At 38.3% G+C, this 25,676-nt stretch overlaps 1 protein-coding gene across 1 annotated transcript in view; it reads right to left on the reverse strand.

The window, feature by feature from the left end:
• TLN2 (talin 2) overlaps positions 1 to 25,676 on the reverse strand; it is a 115,611-nt gene that overhangs the window by 77,277 nt on the left and 12,658 nt on the right. The window contains exons 7-21 of the mRNA XM_059824175.1: positions 24,856 to 24,919; positions 22,595 to 22,699; positions 20,554 to 20,709; positions 19,542 to 19,643; positions 16,945 to 17,021; positions 15,152 to 15,332; positions 13,129 to 13,242; positions 12,561 to 12,669; positions 11,658 to 11,866; positions 10,730 to 10,828; positions 8,217 to 8,384; positions 6,425 to 6,719; positions 3,947 to 4,113; positions 2,725 to 2,853; positions 1,054 to 1,167 (exon numbers count right to left, since the gene is read on the reverse strand). Of these exons, the coding sequence (XP_059680158.1) occupies positions 1,054 to 1,167; positions 2,725 to 2,853; positions 3,947 to 4,113; positions 6,425 to 6,719; positions 8,217 to 8,384; positions 10,730 to 10,828; positions 11,658 to 11,866; positions 12,561 to 12,669; positions 13,129 to 13,242; positions 15,152 to 15,332; positions 16,945 to 17,021; positions 19,542 to 19,643; positions 20,554 to 20,709; positions 22,595 to 22,699; positions 24,856 to 24,919 (2,089 nt within the window). The remainder of the gene's footprint in view (positions 1 to 1,053; positions 1,168 to 2,724; positions 2,854 to 3,946; positions 4,114 to 6,424; positions 6,720 to 8,216; positions 8,385 to 10,729; positions 10,829 to 11,657; positions 11,867 to 12,560; positions 12,670 to 13,128; positions 13,243 to 15,151; positions 15,333 to 16,944; positions 17,022 to 19,541; positions 19,644 to 20,553; positions 20,710 to 22,594; positions 22,700 to 24,855; positions 24,920 to 25,676) is intronic.

Here is a 25,676-nt window from a genome sequence, read left to right on the forward strand (position 1 = left end):
CAGTGCAATACTAATTTTTTTACCCCCAAAAAAGTAAAAAAGTAGGTATCAGATCTTCTTTGCTATCTAATAAATCATCATCAAGATCAAATTAGAATGAACTGTAAACAATGCAGTGGTTCAGCTTTTTTTTTTTTTTTTAATTCATACTGAAGTAGCAGCTGCCTACAACACAATCTTGAGATGTACTTGAGCTACCTTATTTAACTCCAACATTTCTTAGGAATACCACCATGACAAGAAATAATTGCTCAATGTTGATGTGGCTTTTAACGATGCCTTCTTTAATGGTTTTGTTCTCACTCCCCACATAACTGCTCTGCCATCCAGAAGAAAACCCTTTTGCATTCTATTGCCTTTTTCAGTTTTGTGTTTAAATACAATTTCTTTATAAACCCTGAAGCAACATTAGTCAGAGCTAGAAATTAAGCTGCCAAACGTAGGTTAAACACAAAAGAGAACAGCTTCTCACCAGACTCTGAATTCTAGCTTGGAACTATAAAAATGTGCTTGACTTCAGGCATACCTTGAAATCTGTGGTCGTGGCAGCTTTAACTTCAAGATAGGAACCATATTAACCCCATAGTAAGGTCTATAACTTATTTTTCATGTTTAAGGCCTCAGTTGCTTGTAGGCTGAACATCAGAACAGCAGGATCAGTGTTGTTAGTTATATAACCAATTAAAGAAACAATTATATAACCCATCTGTTACTCAACAGATACATGCTGAGGCATATAAGCCTGTCCATCCCTTCTAGTAATGTGTTTGCAGGAGTATTTTTAACAGGCAAGTACTACACGGCACTCACAGTAGCTCAGCTTTTCAAAGCTCTCCATACAGTAATGCATGGAAATGAGGGATAATACAGAAAATGAGGCCTCTCCAGAATCCATACAGATGAATGTGTGTGGTAGGGGTTTTTTTGTTGTTCTTTTGTGGGTTTTTTTAAATCTTCTTTTGAGGCTGCAACAGTATTATTATAGAAGGTGATCTCAGTTCCCCATAAAGCAGAGTTCAAGAGTTATTTGTCAGTGGGCTGTGACATGTTTACCTTACAGCTCTGCACAAGTTGCTGGTGGGCTGCTGTGTTCTTATTTGAAACAGCTGCATTCTGAGAAGCTGCAATAGTCTGAGTTGCAGCAGCTGCAGCTTGTTTAGCCGCAATCTTTGAAGAAAAAGAAACAGAGTTAAATCAGTGGTAAAAGTCTGAGTAATTTAGAGGATGAAATACATATTATAGGTAACTTTGGCAGATTAATACATTATATCCCTTGATTAATTCGATTTGCCTTAAGGAAACTCAGGATTGCTCTTCTCTCAAGATGAAAATGAGCTGAACACTGTTAGCCATCTCTAACTTGCCAATAAAGAAAAAGGTGGAACTAGAGGGATTCTAAGCTCTTACTCCTTCATAGCTTAGGTTGCAATATGAGCAAAAGAAGTCAATTACAGAGAGCAGAAATGGTCTAATCAATTAGCTCCTCACAAAGAGAGGCAGAGAAAACAGACAAAGTACATATAGTGCTTCACACTGCTACATTAACATCTCTGACCAAAGACTCAAGGGAGCCAACTTCTACTGAGACTGCTCTATGGCAAAAGCAAAGATACTAAAATGATGCAGAGGTGCAAAATACTGGTATTACTGAGTCTAAAAGCACCGAGAAGACCTTCAAATATCTAGGAGTCTTATTATCAACCTCTCCCTATTACAAAATTAAAAATCCAGCAGCTTATCCAAGGTATTCCAACATGTTGTACAATACTTTCCTTTAATCTGCCCACCAAATACAACCAAGCATGAAGTTGTCTCATCATTACACATTTCACTCCTTTGTAAGGCAGTACATGTTATAACAGCAAGAAAAAAAAAAAAGCCATTTTTGTAAAGCTTTCTTGCATGCATTTAGAAAATTGAGACATCAGCCTTTATTTCCTGAAATACTCCTGATTCTTGGTTCTAGCTAGATGGAGTAATTTAAATGCACTTCTGCATCATGGTTACCTCCTTAGATCTCCTTGTTTGTCTAATCTCATTGCACTTGAATCAGACTACTGTAAAACCACAGTTGGAAACTAGGAATTACGAAAGGCTTCTTTTCTTAATCTGTCTTTTCTACATTTAGCTGAGAATGGGAAGATCAAACCTTGCCTACAAGACAAACTTCAGAGATATTTTATCCTTAGTGCACCGTAAATTGCCTTTCTCCCCTTTGGCTGTGCTACCAGCTATGATGTATCTTTTCACTTTTGCTTCTGCTTCTTAGATTCTCTGAATAACTTACCAGTTTAATTGGATATGGTACAATTCAACATACCTTTGTAAGGAAATTTACATTAAATTCTGGCAGATATACTAGTAAAACCACCAAAAGATATTGTGTGTAAATGACAGATCATATAGATAAATTAAAACAGTAATGAAGTCATTTGAGCTCAGCTGTTTGAAACCTCAGCTGTTCTAATTTTATGACTAAGCCACCATCAAATGCCTTGAGTCAAATTCTTACACCAGCTTACCACATCAGTGATACAAGTTTTCTGAGCATTATGGTATCATATGCTGGCATCTCTACTTTCAAGCCTTGTACTCTGGAACTGAGCTTACAGTGCTATCATTTGATGCTTAGCACTTTTCCTGAAATATGCATTTCTACTCGCCTGAAATTATCTACAGATAGTAATTATCAAAATGGAGTAGACTGAAAATTCAGTTTCCAACCTCTAATCTGTTGACAATTTTCTTCTTGATGGCATTCTGTGCAGCAGCATTTGTAGCAACCCGCAGTCCCTCTGCCGCTTCTCTCAGACGCTGCTGTTGATCCTCATTTTCAGGATTGGCTGCAGCTCCCTGCACAAAATTTCAAAGCAAAAACCATGAGCGTCAGTAAAAGTTCCCGGAGAAAACGTAGATGAATATCAAGGTTTTAGTTCCAGACAGTGTCTGCTACATCAGCCTTTATCTTCCTTATATTATCTTAACCAAAGTTAAAAGAACATTAAAATGTTACAAGACTTTGAAACGGAAAATTTATTGCTAGTGCAAGGTTGTTACTGTATATGTTAGTTACTTTAAGGAAGGGAGTTGAACATTTGCTTCATATACTACTTCAGGTGCTTGGGAAAAAAAGCCTTTGTAAACTGCTTACAGTAAGATCTGTAATAACGTACTTTGATTATATGAATGTAGGTTTTGAAAAAACACAGTTTTTAAAATTCCCAATTTAGTATGGCTTTCAGTAACTGCAGGCCAAACCTTGAGATTTAACACGGTAGGTTTTCTCCATTTGAAGTCTGAGAAAGTACTGGAAAATCAGTATGTCTGTGACCAGGCATATGGGCCTTCTAGAGCCCTAGCAGAATTGCACCTAAGTGCAGGATCTGGGAAACAATTCAAAGAACATATTCCTCCCTAGTGGATTTAAACAGGTTTCTAGCACAGAGAGGAAAGAAAAGGTTAGATATTTGCCTCTCTTGTGAGAATGGGGTGGGTGGGGGGAAACAACACAGGCAAGATTCCCCAGGTGGAGGAAACTGTTCTTAAGACAAAGAGGCAGAGCTGCTTTGTTAACAGCTTTTGTAAGAGATATTTGGAAGAGATTGCTATGGATTTTTTATTCCATTTGTATTGGTAGACTGGTACAAGACTTTGCACCACAGTGGTTATGGCTGATGGTAACTGCCCTAGATGGCTTGAGTCATGACCACACTGCACACGGGTGAGCAAAGCAGTGCAAGAAGGGTTTTTAAAACCAAAAAACCCAGGTAACTAATAAATTGTTTTTTCTGAACATACCTAGGATAAGTCATTAAATGCAGAACATTTACAGGATAAGAAAAAACATCTCTACTATCAGCCAGATCCTATCTATAATAGCCCACATACCATCTCTTCTTTGTTTCTAACCATACAATTTTAAGCTGACAGTTCATTTTCCTGGTACCTTTGCAGCTTCAACCATGCGGGCTGTAGAATCTGCCAGGAGCTTTGCAGCTGCCAGAAGCTTCTTAGAGTTGTCCATGTCGATTTCTGCTTCAGCGTCTGACCTCATGGCATTGACAAGATCAGAAGTGGCTTGAGCCAGTACCCTGGCCTGCCGTACCATTTCACCTGTGGTATACAATTATATTTTTTCTTTCCTTCTCTCTGCATTTCAGTTTCGGTTTCAAAAGTCATCTCAACAAGGTGAAAACAAAGTTACATTTGCAGAAGTATTCTTTTGACTTGAAACTGATACACAAATAGTTCACAACTTAGAAGCTTCATAAACAAAATCTTGGATCGCAACATAAATGAGGGAAACCGCTACAGCAAAGATTAAGAAAAAAACGTAGTATTTGCATTCTAGATAGCAAGACAAAACCCAAAAATCAATACTTTAAGGTAATTTTGAATACACAGTTCAGGGAAACTCCTGGGCCAGTGAAGACTAATAATTTTGCTTTCAGAATTACAGCCAAGATTTCACTCCTTTAATAAAAATTACTCATCTTTCACCTATTCTTCTTTTGGGGAAGTTCCTTTAGGGAATTATCTTCTGTCTATTATAAACTAAATTAAGAACGCCATCAGAAGAGACTCAGCACCAATTAGGTGGTTTTGGCCAAAAATAAAGTGTGTATTTAAGATACTGGAGTCATGTTCTGGTCATGGTAAAGCACAGAGATGAAACAGCAATGGTTCTGAAGTGATTACATACCCTTTCCAGAGCAAGTTCATTTGGTCACTAAAACAAAATTGAACTTCTTCATAATATACTTGAACCCATAAAGCCTTTGCCTTTCTTTAGATTATCAAGCCAAGTAAGACGTGTTCGGGTATAAGGCCTCATTCTTTTCAAACGCTCTTAAAAAGTCATGAGAAAGAAAACCAAAGCAGCATTTTTCTGATGCGTAAAGGTAACTTGTGGGCTTCAGAATGAAATGTCTTGTTATCCTTTGGTCAAGCATAAGCAAAAAGAGTACAGTTTTCCAGCTGTTATCAACTATTTCCCAGTATGCAATTTTGCAATTAAAATTTTTACCAATAATAGTTAGCTCAGCTCCCAGTCCAAATATTCCGCTTGAAAAAATACCTTTAAATGTCTTTTCTTATAGTATTAAGCCAGTAAACTGAAGAGAAAGAATAACTTGCTTGGGCAATAACACAGCAGTCACAAGCCAGAGTCTCTTAGCTGTTAAAATTGCGACCGCAGGACTGCAGTAAGTTGGAAACACTGAATGGAATCTGAATGTCTTCTACTAAAATCTAAGTATTGCACAACAAGATATTTGGCTGTGAACAGAAAATAAATGCTATCCAAGATCATCTCTTTCACTGCATCCTTCTGTACAGAAGCTGAATAATAAGTGACAGCTAAACATAAAACTTGACATGCTTTCTTGTGCACATCTACAGTAATTAAATTCCTTAGGATAGCTACAGAGCATTAGAAAACTTTTTCTGCAGCTTTCAATTGAAAGATTAAGAGTGGTTTAGCAAATGTTTCTGTGAATCTTTTTAAAAAATTTAATCACTCAGATTTCTCATAAAGAAGATTCTGGGGTCAAAATACACTGAGAATTTCACTAATTACTTCCCTGTACGTGTTCCTCTAGAAGAGTGCCACATGGCTGAAATGACAGTTCCTTAAAAAAAGAAACATCTCAAAGTTTTACCTCTCAAATGTAACAACTGAGATGATTCTACGAGAAAAGATCAGTTTGTTCATACCAACTGTAACATGAATACAACTGACTGAAATATTTACTTTCCTGGTCTTGTGCTCATATAACACAAAAGAAAAGACCAAAATCATACTATTCACCATAACTGCTGTTAAAAACTGATCCCATTTGAAACTTTCTACGAAGTTTCCCAGGTGATACTGCCCCTTCATGGTGTTCTACTTCCTAACATTTCTAACTATTGAAATTTCACCATTCTAAGTAATTTACTGGCTCTTTACTAAAAATTCATATTGGATCAGTTACATGTTAGGCATCTCAAGTTTTGGTTGGTTCTAGAAGATGCACATTTTAGAAATGTCATAGGAAAAATCAGAAGTAAGTTTCAAAACCTACAATAAAACCTAAGCATAATAAAATCAATCACTGGGAAGTATTCGCTCAGGTACCTGTCTTCATTATCTGGAGATGAGAAATTGCTACACAATTCTGTGAAGTGAAGCAGTGGTAGAAAAAAGACAAAATACTGCAGTGGTCCTTTCGCATATTATTGATTGTTTTCACAGAGTATTCATTCTATCTAGCACAAAGCTACGTGCATTTTGCTGATTTTATATTATGGGTTGAATGACTACCCATCACAACAGCACTAGCCTAGAAGCACGGTACATTTCAGAGAAGGTTTTTTACTTGCGTTATTTGAAATGCGCACATCTCTGAATCATGGAAAGCTACTGTCCATTAAAGAAACTTACCAGCATCTCCCATCGAACTGAAAATACTCTCTGTGACACACATGATGGTATCTGTAGCCTGGTCATAGCGTCCGATGGGCTCTCCCCTGCTCGCAAACTGGCGGACATGCTGCAAGAGGTCATTCAGGGCTTGGCTGACAATGCTGGCAGCTGCACTGACCTGCTTCAGTAACTCAGTGTCATCTGTGGCAGCCTGGCAGGCCCTCACACAGTTCTCCACTGAACGGTCTACCAGTTTCCCTGCCTCAATCAGCTGTTCCTGACACACTGGAGAGCTGATAGTGGGACTCACAACCTGCATGGGGAAAGGACACAAAGCATTCAGAAAAGGCTTATTTGCAAATTTCCTAACTACTAACAAGTGCAACATCTACTACATTAGTTTTTAATCTTTAACTTACCAGTTTTCCCTAGACAGAAAACCCTGAAAGGGAGTATTTAAATAGGTAGCTTGAGACATCTAGATTAGGAATCTGGGCGCTGCATATCGTTAATTTAATCTTAACTTAGATTCTGAGAATGGAGGCCCCCACCTTGTTTCATGCTTCTTCAGCAGCTACTGAACTGAGAAAACACTAGACAGTGGTTCTGGAGGGCAGGCATGGGCCAAACTCCTCCAGAGTAGCTACGTCCACTGGCAGACTTTCGTACCCTGGAATTCCAAATAAAATGAAATCTTAATTGGAATTGGTCTTGTAAAGCCTTCTTATATCAGCCTTTTGTTTGTTTGTTTAAATAAAAGTAGTGCTTGGCACAAGCAAAACAATGTTCTACTTCTGAAGCCACAAGACAAGTAATAAGCCCTGTGATCTACAGATTAGAAGCAAGCCGCCCCCATTTTGTTCAGGCATATCCGGACTGCTTTTAGCAATGGGAAAACTGTGCATATCTTATGAGGAAAACAGGATGCCAGTGGTTGTCTTATGTCATACTGAAGAAATTCACAGGCAGTAAAAACATCAACTCCAAATACTGAAAATTCATATATATGCATTACTAAAAGCCCTTGCAGCCAGAGAAAAATATTGAAAATTTATTACCTAATATTGGCTATTAATTTTAGTATAAACCTTCTGGATGTTTCACAACAGCTGATACCCATTTCCCTGCAAAAGATGATACTGCAAAATTCAAAAGCAGCATCCAAGTAGGAAATCCAAACGCTTTAATTTTTAAAATTAAATGAGTATTTTATTTATTTATTTTTAAGACAAAAAAGCTGCAAAAGATGTAATGCTCCAATTGCAGACTTCAGAATTTGAGGTCTGATCTCAACTCCTTTGTAATTTGCTTAGACTGAAAATCAGTACTTGGCCAAAAGCAACAGATCTATTAAAACCACTGGTCTACCATAAATTAGTGTAAATATATTTAAAATCAGTGATCACCAACTTGATTTTATCTTCAGCAAGAATACCAACTTTTAATTGTTTAGCTTTAGATGAGGTGAACCCATCCTAACTCTAGGCTTTATTAGAAAACTTGCACTGTCCCCCAGGCAAGCTGTGCTTTTCGAACTAATATTTTTTAATTTTTTATTTTATCAATATTATTAATTCATTAGATAGGCTCTGTTATCTGTGGAACCTTCTCTGGAGATTATAGGAACACCCCACATCCTCTGGGCTCCTGATTGCCACTGTTATGGGTGACAATTTATTTAACAACTTTGATATTGCATAAATCTAGAGCTATGATATTAACACAGTATATTGCCTGAGATCGCTGGAAATACACAGAAGCATACACTTGAAACGATGACTTGCCACCTCACGAAGACTGCCAGCCTCACCTTCGCACAAGCCACGAGCTGGGAAGTAGAGAGTGCGCACTGTGTAGCAGCAGCAATGACCCTGTTCTGCAGGACTGTATCCTCAGCGACCTGCGCTACATTCTTGGCCTTCAGCACTAACATGGCAGCAGCATTTGCAACAGCTTTGGCCAGACTCATCAAAACATCCTGGTAAATTAAAGGGAAAACTCAGTCTTATGAACAGAAAAGTATATACTTTGTTTATATTAACATCAATTCTCCTGAAAGTAAGAAGTTCTCCTGTATCAAAACTTAAACATTTTGTTTTGTGTAAAGCAGCAATCATGGCTATTACTCAGAAAACTCGACAGTCTTCTGTTCTCAGTACAACCATTTCTCTATTTACATTACATTATCAAGTTACTGGACTGAACGAGCATGGACTGTCAAATTTTGAATTGGCTCAGAGTCCCTAAGAACAAATCTATGTCCCAAATTGCAATGTGCTTATCTTCACTTCCTGAGAATACCCTATTAGTACAAAAACATCTGGAATTCACCACTAAATATGCGATAAATATCTGGAATAAAGATGACAACCTCAAGGAGCAAACTGCTGAGGACAGACAGTGCTTGAGTGCTACATCCAAGGACTTAATTGTGCTTAACAGTAACAACAACTGCCACTCCATTTTTCAAAATGCCATTTCCAACCACAGTATTTCCTTTTCCGTGATGTAAATATAGTCCTATGAATTACTGCTCCAAAATATAATTCAAAACAGGTCTTAATTCCAGAACATTTTTCCCTCGTACAAAAATAATTTAGTTAACTCTGAAACTGTGAAATTAAAACAATGCAATGAAATAGTTCAGAAATTTTTTTCCCATTTCTCCACTTAAAATGCTACATTCCGTATACTTCAGTTTTTTTAGTGGCATGGAGTCTTCCTAATGCCTGCACTGTTAGAATGACCTGGCTTTCCCATAAAAAGATACTACAGATAGACTTATGCATAATTTTAACTTCACAGCAGAAAGAGAGCCTTAGATTTCAAAAATTAAGAACACTAGTTTTCTTTTTTTGTTAGGATATGAAGGCATGATAAACCATCCCTCTCCAACACTCCATAGCACTTATCAGAATGTTTAGGTTCCTTCTCTTACCCAAGAAAGAGAGGACTGTAATACATACTCAACCAGGCATACAAATGAGAGCTCTGATAAAACTTGCAGGCAGATTTACTAGTGGATCAAGTGTTTAAAATGGCCTGTAAGTTACATCAGCAGACATCTTGCATACAGCGCACTCCAGAGGTCTATCTGTTGCTGTAAATTACTTCCCCTTGGTTCTGGTGCAAACCTGTTCTTGGCATTGAGTGAAAAAATCCAGACATGTTTTTAACAGAGCATTTAAGAACAATGGTTTTAAACTGCTAATAACTAACATTGTTATGAAGTCATACAGGCATTATGATTTGATAATTGATAATACTAATCATCTTAAAGAAATTATGTTTATAATACAGTAATTTTCTCCTACTCAGTTTACCAAAAGGTTGTGTAAACTTTTGGTTTACATGCATACATACAGACACAGCAAACACTTATGGTGAAACCACTATATTTAATGAGAAGAGATACTCGTTATTTATTAATAAACATTCATTCATTCTTCATAAATACATGGCATAACAGGTAATTAGCTTGCAAAGACGGTGAAACAGAAGAAAGGGCAAGGCCTGAAGTTGTCTGTGTGCAAGTGTAAGTTTTAATACGCTGCTTCCCACAAAATCCCTACGGCATTCAGAACAATTGATTAAGACTATGTATGTTCCCCTGGAAAACGCAATTATTATATTGCATCTGACACAGCGTACTTAGTGAAGATAGGCAGAGTTTTTAAAAATAAGTTTTTTGCTCTCCCTTATTGTCTGTGTCTGACTCGGCACTGCACGATATAACTCGCACTCACTCCGCTGGAACTGAAGCAAATGGGAACTGTGATTCAAACATATCAAGCGTGACACAATGTAAAGAATTTTAGAGATTAACAGGTCATAAGGTATCTCAAATTAGCAGATCTCTGGACTTCCATGCCAAATTTTCCATCTGTAAAATGTAATGACAGTTCCACATCGTACAGGAAAGCTATAAAAGATTATCCATGCAACACAGAGGTACTGAAGCCAGTGATGAATGTAGTGGTGAAAGTAAAAAGCAGAGTAGAATTTGAAAAGCAAGAGTCTGACCAGTATGCAAATAGCATGAGCCATGCATTTTAAACACTGAGGGGAGTACAGTGCAAATGGCTCTCCATGAAGGAAGAAAGCATCTGTATGATGCACAGAATGAAGTAGGGGTTCCTATGAAATTAGCACTCTATGATTGTGTAATTAAAAACAATTTCATAATGGATTAACTTCAATTAGCATTGAGAAACTTCAAATCTAGCATTTTCTAACCGCACTTTGGAAAGCCTGGTTTTATGCAGTGGCCTCCTCATTAGAAAGCTGCACAGTTCTGACAGTGACAAGCAAGCCCCTTGTTACCTGGAACCTTTCATCTGTTTCATTCTCTCCAATTTGTCTCAGTAGCTCCCCGCTTGCTTGCCCAATGCTTCCAGCTGCAGTCAAAACCGTCTGTCGAGGCTGGAAAAATATAGTGGTCAAATACATTAATTCAAAGAAAATAGGCTTTACTTGAATTTTAGATTTCCTCAAGGAACTTCTGCATTAGCGTGCAATCAATATGACTAAAAAAAAGTTACACAACAGAAATGCTTTGGAAAAATCTTTACTTTTCCACATGCACAACTGCACATCCATATTTCAGGGGTTTCATCTGAAGTGCTCCCAGAGAATGCGTAAAGAATTTTGAAGAACTTGAATAGACATTGTTGTAATAACTCCAAGGATAATTAAGGATGGACAGTCAATATGTCAACTGATCTGAAACATCAGGAGATTTTACGTTCTTCAAAACATAAATTCCCAAAGAGAAGAGATCTAAGGCAAACTAGCTGCAGACTACAACTCATAACAAACTGATCAAGATAGTCTATCCTAGTCAGTACTACTCTCATTTCTGGACGACTACAACAGAGGGATTAACTTCTCATTTTATATGTCAAAGTAGACAAAGATAATAAAGAAAAAAATAATGAATTAGTATCTCACCACTTCCTATTAAATGGAGTCATAGTACTGTTTGGAATTTGTTTCTAAAAGAGGATACAGTACCCAGATAAATTAACTATTTATTACACAAATCAATTAACTTCTGCATATAACACAGAACATTCTAATATCAAGGTACAAGACTTAAAGGCATAAAGACAGAGACAGATGAAGAAATAAGAAGCAGTCAAAAGAACTGCTTGCAGAGGGAACATTATGTGGCACTGAGTAGGTGGGGTCCAAGCCACAGCCCTAGCCATGCACTTCAAAGAGGGAACCTGAGAAGTTTCCATCTATTCACCTCTCCTGAAGTAGGTTGCACAGCCTTCAGCAAGTCTGAGACAGCACAGGCCAATGTTCGAGCAGCTTTCAGTAGGTCTTCTCCACTTCCAACTTCATCATCCATGAGAGCAGCAAGCAGTTTCACACCTTTAGACATCTCAGTGAGGTTGGAAGAGATGGTTGTAATTGCACATCCCACAGCAGTGTAATCGGTGTCAACTGGGTCCCCTGTAGAGCAAATATTTTTTCCTGATCAGAATGCTTTAGTGGTTAAAAGGGAAAAAGAGGCAGCTACCACAAGCTACACTGGTGAGAGACAAAAGAGACATTTCAAGATAGCCAAGCAATGCCTACTAAGTAATTTCATTGTCACTTTAAAAAAATTTAAAGCTGCTATAATTTTTCCAATTTTTACACTTCTTCTACAAGAATTTATCTTCTAATGGAATTCTCATCGTTCAATGCAATTTGCTGAGAAGTCCACAGTTTCAGCTATCTTTCAACAAAGAAAGAACCCAAGGTAATACAGTATTGATCCCTTTAAGCCACTCACAGCTCCTTCAACTTGTAATTTGCTGAAGAAAAAAGCCACTGTTGATAAACACATCATCTCTCTCTAAAAACTGTCAGATCAATAATGCTTTTTTGTAGTAACCTTGCAAACACTCTCTACTTTGTTGAATAAGCAACCTACGTTTTATCTTCATCAATGGTCATACCTTCAGTGTAAGAGATAAACTGAAGATACAAAAATTGTGTTGGGAGGGACAGAAAGCTTGTTGCACATGTCAATGAACTTAGCTATTGAGTTATTTTGAAGAAAATTTTTCTCCAGCTGCCCCATACTCAGTCCCTACATTACTTGAATTAGATTGATAAGTAACTAGAAGACTGCAAGGGGATCCTTCCCTTTGAAATTTACCTGCTGTAAGGTTAACAACAGACGCAGTTCCTGCAGTAATAGCATCAACCTGAGAGTGTATTTCATGTTTTGATTCATCAACCTTGTTCTGAACCCATACTCTTGATGCCTGAAGAGCAATAACAAAACCAAGAATTAAGGATTGCAGTGAGCTTCTGTAAGAGGAGATACTATTTAAATCTCTTGTTCCTTCATGAACCTTTAAAAGTGAAACAGAGGACAACAGGATCAGGAACGACAGAATCATATTTTGTTCTTATTTTTCAAGTGTCCTGGAGGCAGTCACTCCCACCATAAATACTGCCCGCAATTTGTGTTTAATTGTACATATGAAACAAGTAGGATTCAAGGCATGGTTATGCAAGGAAGTCTGCCACGTCTAATCTCAGAAGACTGATCAGAGTGAGGTGGAACACCATACATGAATTCCTTAAAGACAGCACAAAATTTTAATCTCATTTAAAAAGCTTTGGCAATACCATTTTAAATCCAGAGACAATGACTTAACTGATCTGTAAACACCCCAAAGCATTAAGATCCATTTCTATGAGGGATTAGAAAAACTCACCATGTCCTGCCCTAGAGGTGGCAGGTTATCAACTTCGCTAAGGTCAGCTTGTGCCTGTTGAACAGCATGCATACTGGTATTAATAGTTCCCATCAAGGCCTGCTGAGCTGAGGTCTGAAAGGCAAAACAAGGAAATGGCTGTGCACTATGTTCCAAATGGCACTTCAAGCAGATATTACATATGCATGAAGAGACAGTGAGTGACAATAATTCAACAATCATACCAGGCCATGTCAGATAGCTAGCTTTTCCCTGATGCAATGAAGAAAGCAAAGCTCTCTAACACTCCTCTCACACCGTCTTGATTCTGCTTATGCCATTTTATACTCCTCTGTACCTGCACACATTTATAAAATGCCCAACAGACACACACAAAACCACTAAGCTGTCTTACTGACTTGCATTCTAGGAGCATGAACATGAAAACTGAATTTGCTTCTAGGATATCATTATCGATTTCCTGGAACAGCCTACCAATGTAATCAAGGACAATTCTAAAACTCAATTGCCATCAATATGCATACGCTAAGAGACAAATGAAGGGTTTTGGGCAGAGCAAGATGGCTATCTGTATTGGGTGTTTGTGGCAAGGTTTTGGCTGTAGGGGTGGTCTCTATGAGAAGAGGCCAGGGGCTGCCCCATGCCGGGCACAGCTGGTTCTAGACAGCTCCAACAGACCCACCGCAGGGCCCAGCTGGGCCCAGCAGCCAAACTGGCAGCACCTCTGGGAAAACATTGTTAAGGGCAAAAACATCACACGGCAGTGAGGGGAAAAAAGTTCAAAAAACAACCCTGCAAACACCAATGTCTGAGAAGGATGGGGAGGAGGTGCTCCAGGCAGCAGAGCAAAGATCCCCCAGCCACCCACGGGAGAGACCACGGTGGAGCAGGTTATTTTCCTGCAGCCTGTGGAGAGGGCCATGCCGGAGCAGATATCTACCCTGCAGCCCACAGAGGACCCCACACTGCAGCGGGTGGATATTTCCCTGAAAGAAACTACAGCCTATGGAGACCCCACGTTGGAGCAGGGTCCTGACAGAAACTGCAGCCTGCGTAATACCCACACTGGAGCAGGCCCTCCTGACAGGAACTGCAGCTCATAGTGAACCCACACAGGAGCCAGATTGTCCTGAAGGACTGCAGCCCACAGGAAGGACCCACGCTGGAGCTGGGGAAATATATGAGGAGGAAGAAGAAGCAGAGATGGGCTTTTATAAACTGACCACTTGGGAGCAGGGAGTAGAATAGTCAGAAATGAAGGAGTGAAGTTGAGTCTGGGTAAAAAAGGGGGTGGTGGGAAGGTGTTTCAGTTTGTCTGTTTCTCGCCGTCTAACTCTATTTTAATTGACAATAAATGAAATTAATTTTCCCCGAGTTGAGTCTGTTTTGCCCATGAAGGTAACTGGTGACGTCCCTGTCTTTATCTCAACCTATGTTGAGATAAAGCTTTTTTTATCTCATTTTCTCCCCCCACATCTTGTTGAGGAGCAGGAGTGAAAGGGCATTTGGCAACCAGCCAACGTCAACCCATTACACATACTACACTTCCAGTGCTATGTCATGATCTCAAGCATTGATTATATTCTCTACAGCCTGTTCAGGGCTTTTGATAGTCTTTTAATTTAAATGAGAAAACTCAGCATCAGCTTTAAGCCTGCTAAAAAATTCTACATTGGTGGGCTAGTGATAAGCTAAATGTAAGCCTTTTTCTTAAAATTGCTTACTTTTGCCAGTCTGTAAACCCTTTTTTCTAACCCCTGAATACTAGTTTAACTACTTAGAAGTAAAGAGAAAGCTGGAAGAGCTGGCTTTAAAAAAAATCAGGAAATAAGTCAAAATGTGATACCCTAAATATTTCAGGGATGCTCAAAACTTATGTTCAGTAGGACGGCCAGGAAGTCACACTTGATATCCTCCTCCTGCTCTTAGTAATATGTATAACATGCTGTTTCTGACTACTTGCAGCACCGAAAAGTTTCAAATGCAAAAAAAGTTTTAAATACAAAACAAGGAAGTTCCTCACAAGCGGGGGCATATGTCCTCTGTGCATCTGACCAGTTGTGACTTGTTGCTGGGGAGAAGGCATGATGCCAATGTTGAAAGTCTCTGGGCCACTGGACCCTGACCGCATAACAGCTGGTAGTGCCACAGAGCCATGTTCCACCTTCCCTGTTCGGTTGAACTGCTGCTGCAAGATGGTAGATCTGAAAAAGAAAAAAAAACCCAACACAGAGAGAATGTTAGCTTCTGCAAATCAAGTCCTGCCAGATGTTCTTCCTTTAGGATTTTAAATTGCATTTCATGACATTTGGAGAAGCTGGAAAACTTTACAGTCTTTCTTTCTAACCATTTTCTAACATATTAGAAACAAATTAATCTGGGGCATTTGGCAGATCAAGTATTAATAGCACTAATGAGCAGGCACCAAGGAAAGAAGGCAATGTGCAGTTTTGGTATATGTGGTACAATAGCTTTACCCCTTTAAGATGCACGACAGACAGCACCGGAGCAAGGTTTATGGCATAACAACTGCTTTGTTTCAGTTGTATCACAGGCTGATCAATAGCAAATAGAAGTATGAACCCTGTGGAGATGGCTTTTGCAAGCAGTCCCTAGATTGGGGATAAAAACTAATATTCTTTCTTCCCTCTTTATACACACATGCACACACAGGGCTCACTAATAATCTGGCAGCCTATCAGATAACGGGCTGGGAGGCAGGATACTTTCAAGAATAATAAAGTTACTGTCATTCACGGTCATGAACAGCTTTACCAGATATACTGCTCATATTTAAATATGGTTCAACCTTTAACAGCTAGAAGCGTTGACAGAAATTCTGGCTTTAACAATGGCTATCTGCTGGGGGAAAAAAGTAATTTCAATTGTGAAAAATCTTGTATTCATCTATTACAAGCTTTGGGCTTCTCTGCACAGCACTTAGCTAACAGTATATTCTGGAAGTGATTTGGAAAGGGCAATGTCAAAAGAAAGCATATCTGAAGATGTTTGATCTGTCAAATGTTGAAATTTCACATAAGGCCACATTAAATATCTAACGAGCCTATCTCCTACAAACTGTATGTTTAACAATAAATCAAATAGACTTTTCACATACACACTGATGACACCGCCATCCTCAGAGTTCCAAGAGGAGACTTGAGTGGCTCATTACAGCTTATAATGTCACAAACCTATTTCAATTCCTTCACTGCAAGGAAAGACTTAATACTCCTTTTCAAAAGTATGGCCAGCTCTACAGTTCTGCTTTTTGCTATATTCAGTTACTCTCCCATCAGAACTATAACCTGACCTACTAGTACCAAAACCTTACCCTTACCCACACCACACATCTGATTGGTTTGTCTAAAGTGTTTTGGTGAAATAAGTCAAATTTTACTGGAAACCATGGCCCTAGCAGACAAGCAACTAAAACCTTGTAAATCCTAGGTGTTTGCATGAATATCAAAAATCTAATATGACATTTTCAGCTCTGTGTCATTACGCCACCCGCCCCCACCAGCATTTTACTGAATTACAGCCTGAGTTCCTTCATTCAAGGGTCAAGTTACCAAAACTGGTAGCACTGCTGGTTACCTAAACCAACAATTTTGTGACAAATACCTGCTCTTCAATCCTTGAATGAAGCTAGGAGCCTGCTGATTTGCCTGAGGATAGTACTTCCTCTATTGAAATACCCTGTAGAAAATCTTTCTTTAACAGTAGTAACTATACTATTTCATTTGAAAAAAGTTGCCACAGCTAAAAGGTGTCACTGTTAAATAAAGACTATTTCCTCCTGTTGTATACACTCACTTCTTAGGTGAAACAGATTCTTCCAACATGGTTGATTCCTCATCACCTTCAAGGCCAAATCGATCTTTACTTTGTTTCTGGAGGGAAAAAAAAATAAAAAGTTAAACAATGTTTGCTGCTTTTTCTTTCTCTCCACCATTTATCAGCAACCTAGTCAATTTATCTGTAAAGTCTTGTCCAGTGCTGAACATCATGCTTTTTGGCAGTATGTGACAATATAACCTCCATCTCAGAAGAGGTGCTCTTCAGCATCTAACAGACCAGGTTCTAAGCCCTGGCAGATAAAGTGTGTAAAGGGAAAAAGCCTACTGATGGCTTTTTGAACAAAGGTATAAACAAAGTGCTGAGATACTATCTTTTCTCACAGAGAAAAAATTTCTGAGGTCCAAGTGATATGCAACAACAGCAAATCCCGGCACAGATAGGACACATACCATCCCCTTGCCAACTCTCTTCTAATTCAGGAACATCAGACCAACTCAGGTAACTAGAACTCAGCTACAAGTCACCTTTAGCATCCTGAAATGTTTCTACATGGTGCTACCTACCGCTAGGAAATACGTATCCATAGGAAAGATGATAAATTTAATAGTGCATCCAAGTTATTTTACCACAGTTACTTCAAACTTCTGGACAGTCTGCACATCTGACTTTTTAAGGCAGTTTTTTATAGTGGTATAAGGGACGTAAATATACACAAGGGGAGTAAGTCTAAACCACTAGAAACAACCGGGAACTACTGTAAGTCATAAAAATACTGCCTTGTACAAACAGTCTATTTCTACTTGTGACCCAGTGCAAAGCTACTGCCTGCTTTCTACCTTGTTACGTGATTTGTAGTCTGAATATGTATATATAAAAATAGAAAAACATCCACTATGACCTGGGGTACATTTAACAGTAACTTCTCGTGCACATCCATTGACACCGCCTCCAAATTTCTCCAAAGAAGTTCTTACTATTATAGTTTGAGTTTATGCAAGAACTGAAACTGCCTATTTCTAATCAAGATTGTGCCTTACTTCCATATTAATGTGAAATAAAAAAAAAAAAAAACACATATCTAGATTGAAAAATGGTAAAAGTTACTCAAGTTCAGGGTTCCCTGTCAACTGATTAATGACCTATCACTAAAATTGCAGGACAAGAGGGGTTGGGGGGTGGGGACTGTTGCACCAATAATACTTTTGAAGAAAAAAATGCGCCACCAATCCACACCAGAGCAAATGAGTTGGAACAGTCCAAAACACAGCAAGAATTAACATTATGCAACTGAGAGTGATAAACCATACTTTGAGGCATGCATCACAGAGACAAATTGGGCTCGACAATTGGAAACTGCACGCTTCTCAGATGCATCATGAAGCATCATGGGTATTTATTACTTAACCTGTTCCTAATTCATTCATTTCAAAACTGGCTGTGTCAGCAAATTGTGTAAAGAAGAAATCAAAGGACTGGAAGGGAGTGGAAATACGCACATCTGTATTCTATCAAGACAGAAAGGCTGCTTTCATTTGGCATTAGAGAGTGAAGATACTTTTGAAGCTTAAGAGCCAGAATCAAGTTTTAAACCATCTATAGAAACCTGCAGTTTATTTAACATTTATTAAATCTGAGACTGACAGCCTCAGAGAAAAATCCTCCTCAATCTCTGATTTCATAACACTTGATGTTACATCCTACCTGTTTGCATGAACAAAGACAATAAATTCTCCTGAGCTGCTTAGCTTTCTGTCATTTCTTTACTATTAAAAGCTCTTACAGCAAATAATGATGTAGTTTGGCTGAACCTTAATAAGGTAAAAATTTGTCAAGGAGCAACCAGTGCTATTTGAACCATCTCACTTTTCTATACAACATGCTTACAGTATGACCATTCAGCTTCATGTTTCTTGGCAAAACTGGTATTTTTTGCTGTTGCGCTTATTTACTTGTGAGTATTTTGAATGCTGAAAATGCGTATCAGCCTCTCCTCTCTCCTGACAGGCACACTCCGTAAAACCAAGTTTCAAGACAGTCTGGCCTCTTCACAAACACTGATTTTATCCCCCTCTCTGCACAACTGAGATGTAATTCTTTGCTTAACTGATCACAACATTTTTCAAGCAATATAATGATTTTTTAAGTTTTGCCAAAAAACTTTCCCAGCTTCAATGCATTATATACAAGAGCTGCTGGACAACAATTGTGTAGTCCTTCATGTAGTTTTAAATGCTGCTTCAACGGGATAATTTCTTCCCACCTGATTCACCACTGTGGTCCATAGCTTAAAATCCATAGTTGAAGCTTTGGACTCTTCTCTGGATATACACTCATAGTCAGCAGTTCACCTTCCCGACAGAAAAACAAAGCCCAAGTGTGCTGCGCTGAGCCTGACCCGTACTACCACTATAGTTAATAGCCTTAATATTTTCCAGAAGCACTCACTTAAGGTACATGGAAAGAGCTTATGTTTCTTAAAGGTAAAAATAAGTAACATCAAAACATAAGATACAACACTGATTTCATGAGAGAAAGAGAACTGCAGCTTGCACATGTTTGAGCTTTTGCACGCTGTACAGTGATTTTTACTACATGGCATCTTAATACTATACCTTCTTTAGGATGATATCAATGTAACCTGCAATTAATTGAGAGATCTGTTCTCCTTCCGTGGTCTGTACTGAGTAATAGCTTTCCTGATATTCACCAAAATCCTGAAGGAAAAGAAGAAAAAAACCAACCCTCTGACTCTTTGAAAATAGAAAGTAAATAACTGAAGAAACAGTACCAAATATGAGTGAGAGAATTTAAATTTTAAAATTGTTTGTATAGACAATTTTATTATATCCAACAGTAAATGAAACTGCTCCAAGATTCTAAACCAGTCTGTATGGGGAGTGAGGGAGGAGAGGGGAAGGATGCTTTTTATTGCAGCTTAATCGCAGATGTTTCATAAATTGAAATGCCAGAGGACCAAGAGATACTGAGTCTGACTTTATCAGACTCAGTCACTGAAGACGGAGAAAAGTCTTCAGAATTTTGTTCTAAAGCATAATCACCTATGCAATTGGAAATTAGATGCACATGATTGAAGTGAGTATAATTTTCTAGCCACTGCCTCTTGCTCTAGAACTTTAAACAAGCTTTTCCTATGCAAAATACTCTTGTTGCAGTGGTCTCTTTTGGACCAAATGATTAACAAAACATCACAGTCATGAAAGTTCTTTAACTCCATCATTATCAAAAGTATTAATGAACCATTTAGCTTTGTTTACGTTCATATCTTGGAAGTCACAAAGTGCATTATGAATGGCAAGCACCATAAGGGTTTAAGCAGGTGTGAATAATGATGTTTTCTTAACTGTTTCAGCAGTTAGATACAGAACAGATTTAAATAGTGTTTTCTGAAAAGATTTAAACAGTACTTTTGGTGAACTGGTCCATCTAGAAACATCAAAATACGGATTGACCCTAGACACCAATATGGGCCAGTTTCTTAGTGACTATATAATGTTAGAAATTTATGGATAGAACAAGTTACATTAAAGAAACTGTTCTAAGTCCATCTTCCTTTCTCCTTGCCACGTAGATCCCTCCTCTTCTGAATATATACAAAAAGATTACCAGAGTGAAGCTTTTAGGTGAGGCAGCCCAGCGTTTCACGGTTGTCAGTGGCCATTCCTGCAACACTTCCTTGGTCTTCTCATCCACACGCATCACTGAGTCTTTGGTGACACCCAGCAAACGAGGAACCAGCTTGTTTTTGCCTTTCATTTTTTCCTATAACAAGGTGTGAAAGGTTGTTTTTCATTCAAATGGAGCTTGCCATAGGAAAAAGGAGAAGCGTGATGGAATATACTGACAAAGGGAAGCAACTGGCATGCAGACGAGGACAATTTAAAACTCCAGGCTCAGTTTGTCTGGTCACAGACAGTGATTTTTCAAGCAATGCATTAACATTAAGAAGCTATGGTCTTTACTGGATCTTTACTATGCAGTTCAAAAAACACTCCCTCTTCTCCCTCCTCCAGGAAACAGAAACATTTTAGGGATTGTGATAAGAAATCTTTGCAAGTTACTTTAAAAAAACATGACGGCAGTCCTAGACACAAGACTTCCTCTGTAAAACCATATTAGAGAAGCTGAATGGGAAACTGGCATCAGGAGGACTGAGAAGTTAGGCTGTCCTCAACGTTTCTCTATAAAATTTCTGGAGGGGCCAAGGAAAGGAAGGACCACTGGGGCTGACAACTAGGCAAGATCAGCTGTAATTTGTCCCGTATTTTGGATTTGAAATCTTAGTTATTTTCAATCCATGAGAACAACCTAACCCATGCAAATATTATAAGGAAGGGGGCAGGGTCAATCTGCATGCTGCCAGCTGATTGTCTCCTTATTTATTAGGCATTCTGTCTCTTCAGTTTTCCAAGGTTGCAGAGCATAAGCCCAAGATAACAAATTCGTTACATAAAATACATCATAAAAAAGAAATGAATCCACATGTCCCATTCCCCTGAATTTATGTAGGCCACAAAGAATCAATTCCTATTTACACAGTAGGTCATTTGACAGACTTTTTAAAAGACCAGTTATTCCTTCCAACAAGTTTCGCAACGTGGTTAATTGATTCAGTTACTGTTTGCTTTAAGCTATGGCAAAAGAAAGCAAGATATTAATGAAAAATACAAAGATATTTTTACCTTTTACCATACAGTTCAGCTACATCGTGTTAACAAATCCTCACTGAAGTAGCAGCTTGTTCTAAACATGCATGCTCGTTAGTTTTAATATTTTAGTTACTGAAAAACGTACACCATACCTTTAGTATAGTTTCTAACACAAAACTTAGCTCAACAGCTCTGTTAGAGTTGAGACTCCTTTCACCATTAATGGTGCCTAATGACATTTTCCCTTAAAGGCAGTAAGACAAGTTAATTCTTTCAAAGTGTACCGTATTAACAGCATTATCCTCTGCACGTTTTTCATTGTATTTTCACCTTCTATCTACTTCACTAGAATTTGTGGATGACTAAGTACTTTAGGAAAAGGCAACCTATCAATATTCAGCTGCCTACAAAGATTCTGTACTGTACCTGTGGGAACTTAAGAATGAAACCGTTTGCCTAAGTTTAGCCTCCTTTCCATTCTATGTCAGTGGTTACTGAATACTCAGGCACTAATGCTTCAGTCCCATTTTCACAGCAGAACATCAGTTATCTCGGTACCAAATTGTTTCAACAGCGTTAAGACCATGACCTGTTTTACTGTAGGGATTAAGAGAAATTAATCATGCAGCTGATGATGTTGTTCTTCAGATGCATTTTTTCAGCTCACAGTTCATATTATCATGAAGTTTCTAAACAGGAACAACTTACAAGTTCTTTGTGAATGTTTTTCTGAAGACAGTACTTTGTTGGTAATCAAAAGAAAAAAGAAGAAATGTCAATTTGAAGAAATTAAATCATGACAGACTCAACTTTCTTTCTGGAAGTGGTATGACAAGGATCTGAACTCAAATTATAATTCTGTCCCACTTAGTAATTTAGACTTTTTTCCAAATGCTGCTTTCAGAAGGCTGAAAAAATATCTTTGACTTTGCTTAGTGCAGAATCTGAGGTAATACATAACCAACCACACAAGATGGTCATAGCAAGATCTACATTACCTTAACAAGAAAAAATGATACTCCATAGGTCCGCAGGGAACGGGCTAGCTTCACATACTTCACTTTGGCTTCTATTTCAGTCATGTCACCACAGTTTTTGTGCTCCTGTAATGAGAGTTCGGTATCACTTAGGCAGAAACAGTGCTTTCTGGAAATTAACAAAAAGGGGTATAGCTTTTATCTGTTTAAGGATGCTCAGTTAATAATCATTATAATTAGAATATTTAAAAAATACTGGCTAGAAAAATTAGCAAGATCATCTCCTGTAATTCCTCACATCAGAAAACGTAAACAACCCGTGCAAACGGAACACTCCTGGATCATCCATTCTATCTGTGCCTCAGATCAAGCACATTTAAACCCACTTCTGAAACAGTTTAAAATTCTAGGTATTTCTGCTATTTGACACCATTAGGTTTCATACAATTAACGCCTCTTTACTCTGCATTTAAAAACCATTTAAAAGTCCCAGCACCCATATTTTTTTTCAGGAACAGACTATTCCTGTGCTTTGTGCCCAAAACTTCTGATTCATGACAGCCGCACGCCTTGTAATTGACCATTTCTCATCTCTTGTAGGTATTTCCAGTGGGCTTTTTTTGCTAGTTGCACTGTTATCCACAATTTTTTTCCACCACGTGAAAGGAATTCTACAGGTGAGGAAGAAGTAATGAGTTTTCTAAATAGTTCATCCTGAAATACTCATCTAGGTGTGTCTTGTAACTCAATTTCTATATATTATTTAAACAATTTACTCATTAGTAAACTTTATTACCTGTAAGTAATGACAACTACCAGTATTACCAAGTCAAACTTCATGTCAGCATCTGCTTTCCTACCCCAGACCGTTCTGCTGAAAATCCTATCCAAATGTCCTGCTATTTAAATACTGTTTGTGGGATTCTCCATCACACCCTGTCTTCCCCTCACATTATTCTGAACTGCTGGTTGCCACCTCTTGCATGGTGACTGATGGTAGCAAGGGGAGCACCAAGAACATGGGAAACGCTTTCCTAATCCTGTTTAAGTTACCATCTTGACAAAGTTCCACGGAGGAGCACTGAGAGGAGCAACTGCAACTCCAAAAACCCTTTTGCATCCCAAGGACATAGACTGATCATATCTGTCAAATTCAGCACAGAGAACACAACCAGGATCCCGAAAGAGCAAGGAGCCCAAATGTAGTTAATTTTGGTGAAAATCACCTGCCAAACTCGAGAATTTTAAAACTCACAGAAACAGCTGATTTTTTTTCAAAAAGACAGCTTGCTTATTCTACCTTGCTGTTATATCTTTGCCCAGCATCAGTGCCCTCACTGATGGACTCCTTGTCCATGCACTGAAGTATGTAATGATTGAAACTACTCAGAACATATTTGACATGGGCAAAAATCACATGCTATGAATAGCATGATAGTGATACTTACAAGCGAATGAATCTTTTTTTGCTTAAACTGCAACATCACTGCCACCAGCTAAGGGTATACTGAAAAGCATTAGACATCCTCATCTATGAGGAAGTACTACAAGCTCCAGGTAGAACAGACTTACTGAGCTACAGAATTCCTAGACTGAGAGTGTAACAGACATAGGAAAGTATGTGACCCGTTCCTGCTCTTCAACTTGTCTCCCAAGTTGAGATCACAGATCACTGGTATGTCCTCCAGAAAACATATGACTTCATTTCAGCTGTTGACCTCAGAATTTTTCAACTTATATTGTATTGCCAAACTTGTATTTCAGTAGGCACAGATATTTAGTGCATCTACAGACTCAAACTCTGGAGACCACCTCCAACAGTATCAGTACATTTTGTACTCAATTGCTTCACTCTTTTACAACTGTGTGTTTCCCAGACACACATCACTGAACTCAAGCATTAGCTAGTAGAAGTCCATTTTACTTGAAGCTTATGCTTGAATAATGAATGCACGAAATTAAAACCGGTTTTCCTAAACGTGCTTCTATTTTAGTACAAGTAGACATCCTTACATTTCAACGCAACTGAGAAAAAGGCCTTAAGAACATTGAATATTCACTCTCTCCCCTTCAACAAAGTACACTGAATAATCATCAGTGAAGAAAAAAGGATCAGGACAATAAATCTGCTGAGGAAAGAAAAGAAAAGCTGTCAGATTCTTTAGACTTGATTTTCTGATAGTTATATAACTCAAGTATACACAGAGTATATACCTGTGAAAGCCTGTATTTTTCTTATAAAGGAAGTTAAACTATAGGAGGTTTTTCAGCCTCACAATTACCTGAAATATTCTCTTTTCAGCCCCTCTTTGTTTGGTATATTCTTTAGGCAGGAATTCTTTCAGGCTAGAAAAAAAAAAGCACAACAATTCCATAGTTAATGGTGCCTTCTTGAGGAAGGATGCTTTCCATGCTCCTTTACTGGCATTAAGTCCCTCAAGCTTCCTAAAATGGGCATAAAATACCTACACAATGAAACAAAACTCTGGCTAAGTAGGGTGAGAGCAAGAGGATACCTTGGATAATTAAGGAAAACACTTCAGTTACATCCTCATGTAACACCTCTTCATGTTTTGAAAAGTCATCTAAAGTAATAGCTGGGACACTTTCCATTCTTAAACTATATGATGTCTCTCAGCAGCTCAGAGGGGTTCACATCTACATCCAAGTACACTCACTGTGACCTGGGGGAAGAAGGTGACATCAAAGCTTGAGCCAGCTCTGTGTCCGAGTTCAGACACTGCTATTACTTTCCAGTAGCACTTAGATTTACTGACGTGTGGGACCAAGTTCTTCCTCTGTATTCCAAGAAACGTTAGAACACTAATATTTTACTGAAACTGCAAAGCCATTTAAGTAGACACTCAATACCAGTCCCTATCTCAAAAACAAAGTCATAAATAACCAGTCCTAATTTCTGTAGCACTCAGATGATACCAAGAGTCTCAGAATACAAAGTAAACTAAGCAAGTTCAGCATCCATGATCTAGTTTAGTCAGAAAGAATCTTTAAACACCTCACCTGTACCTCCTTGCTGTATAATAAAATAAACCTTTTATCAACTCAGCCAAACATCACCCCAACTTGAAGACATATCAACATC

The sequence above is a fragment of the Gavia stellata genome, chromosome 13, assembly GCF_030936135.1.
Source record: "Gavia stellata isolate bGavSte3 chromosome 13, bGavSte3.hap2, whole genome shotgun sequence".
Taxonomy (NCBI): Eukaryota; Metazoa; Chordata; class Aves; order Gaviiformes; family Gaviidae; genus Gavia; species Gavia stellata.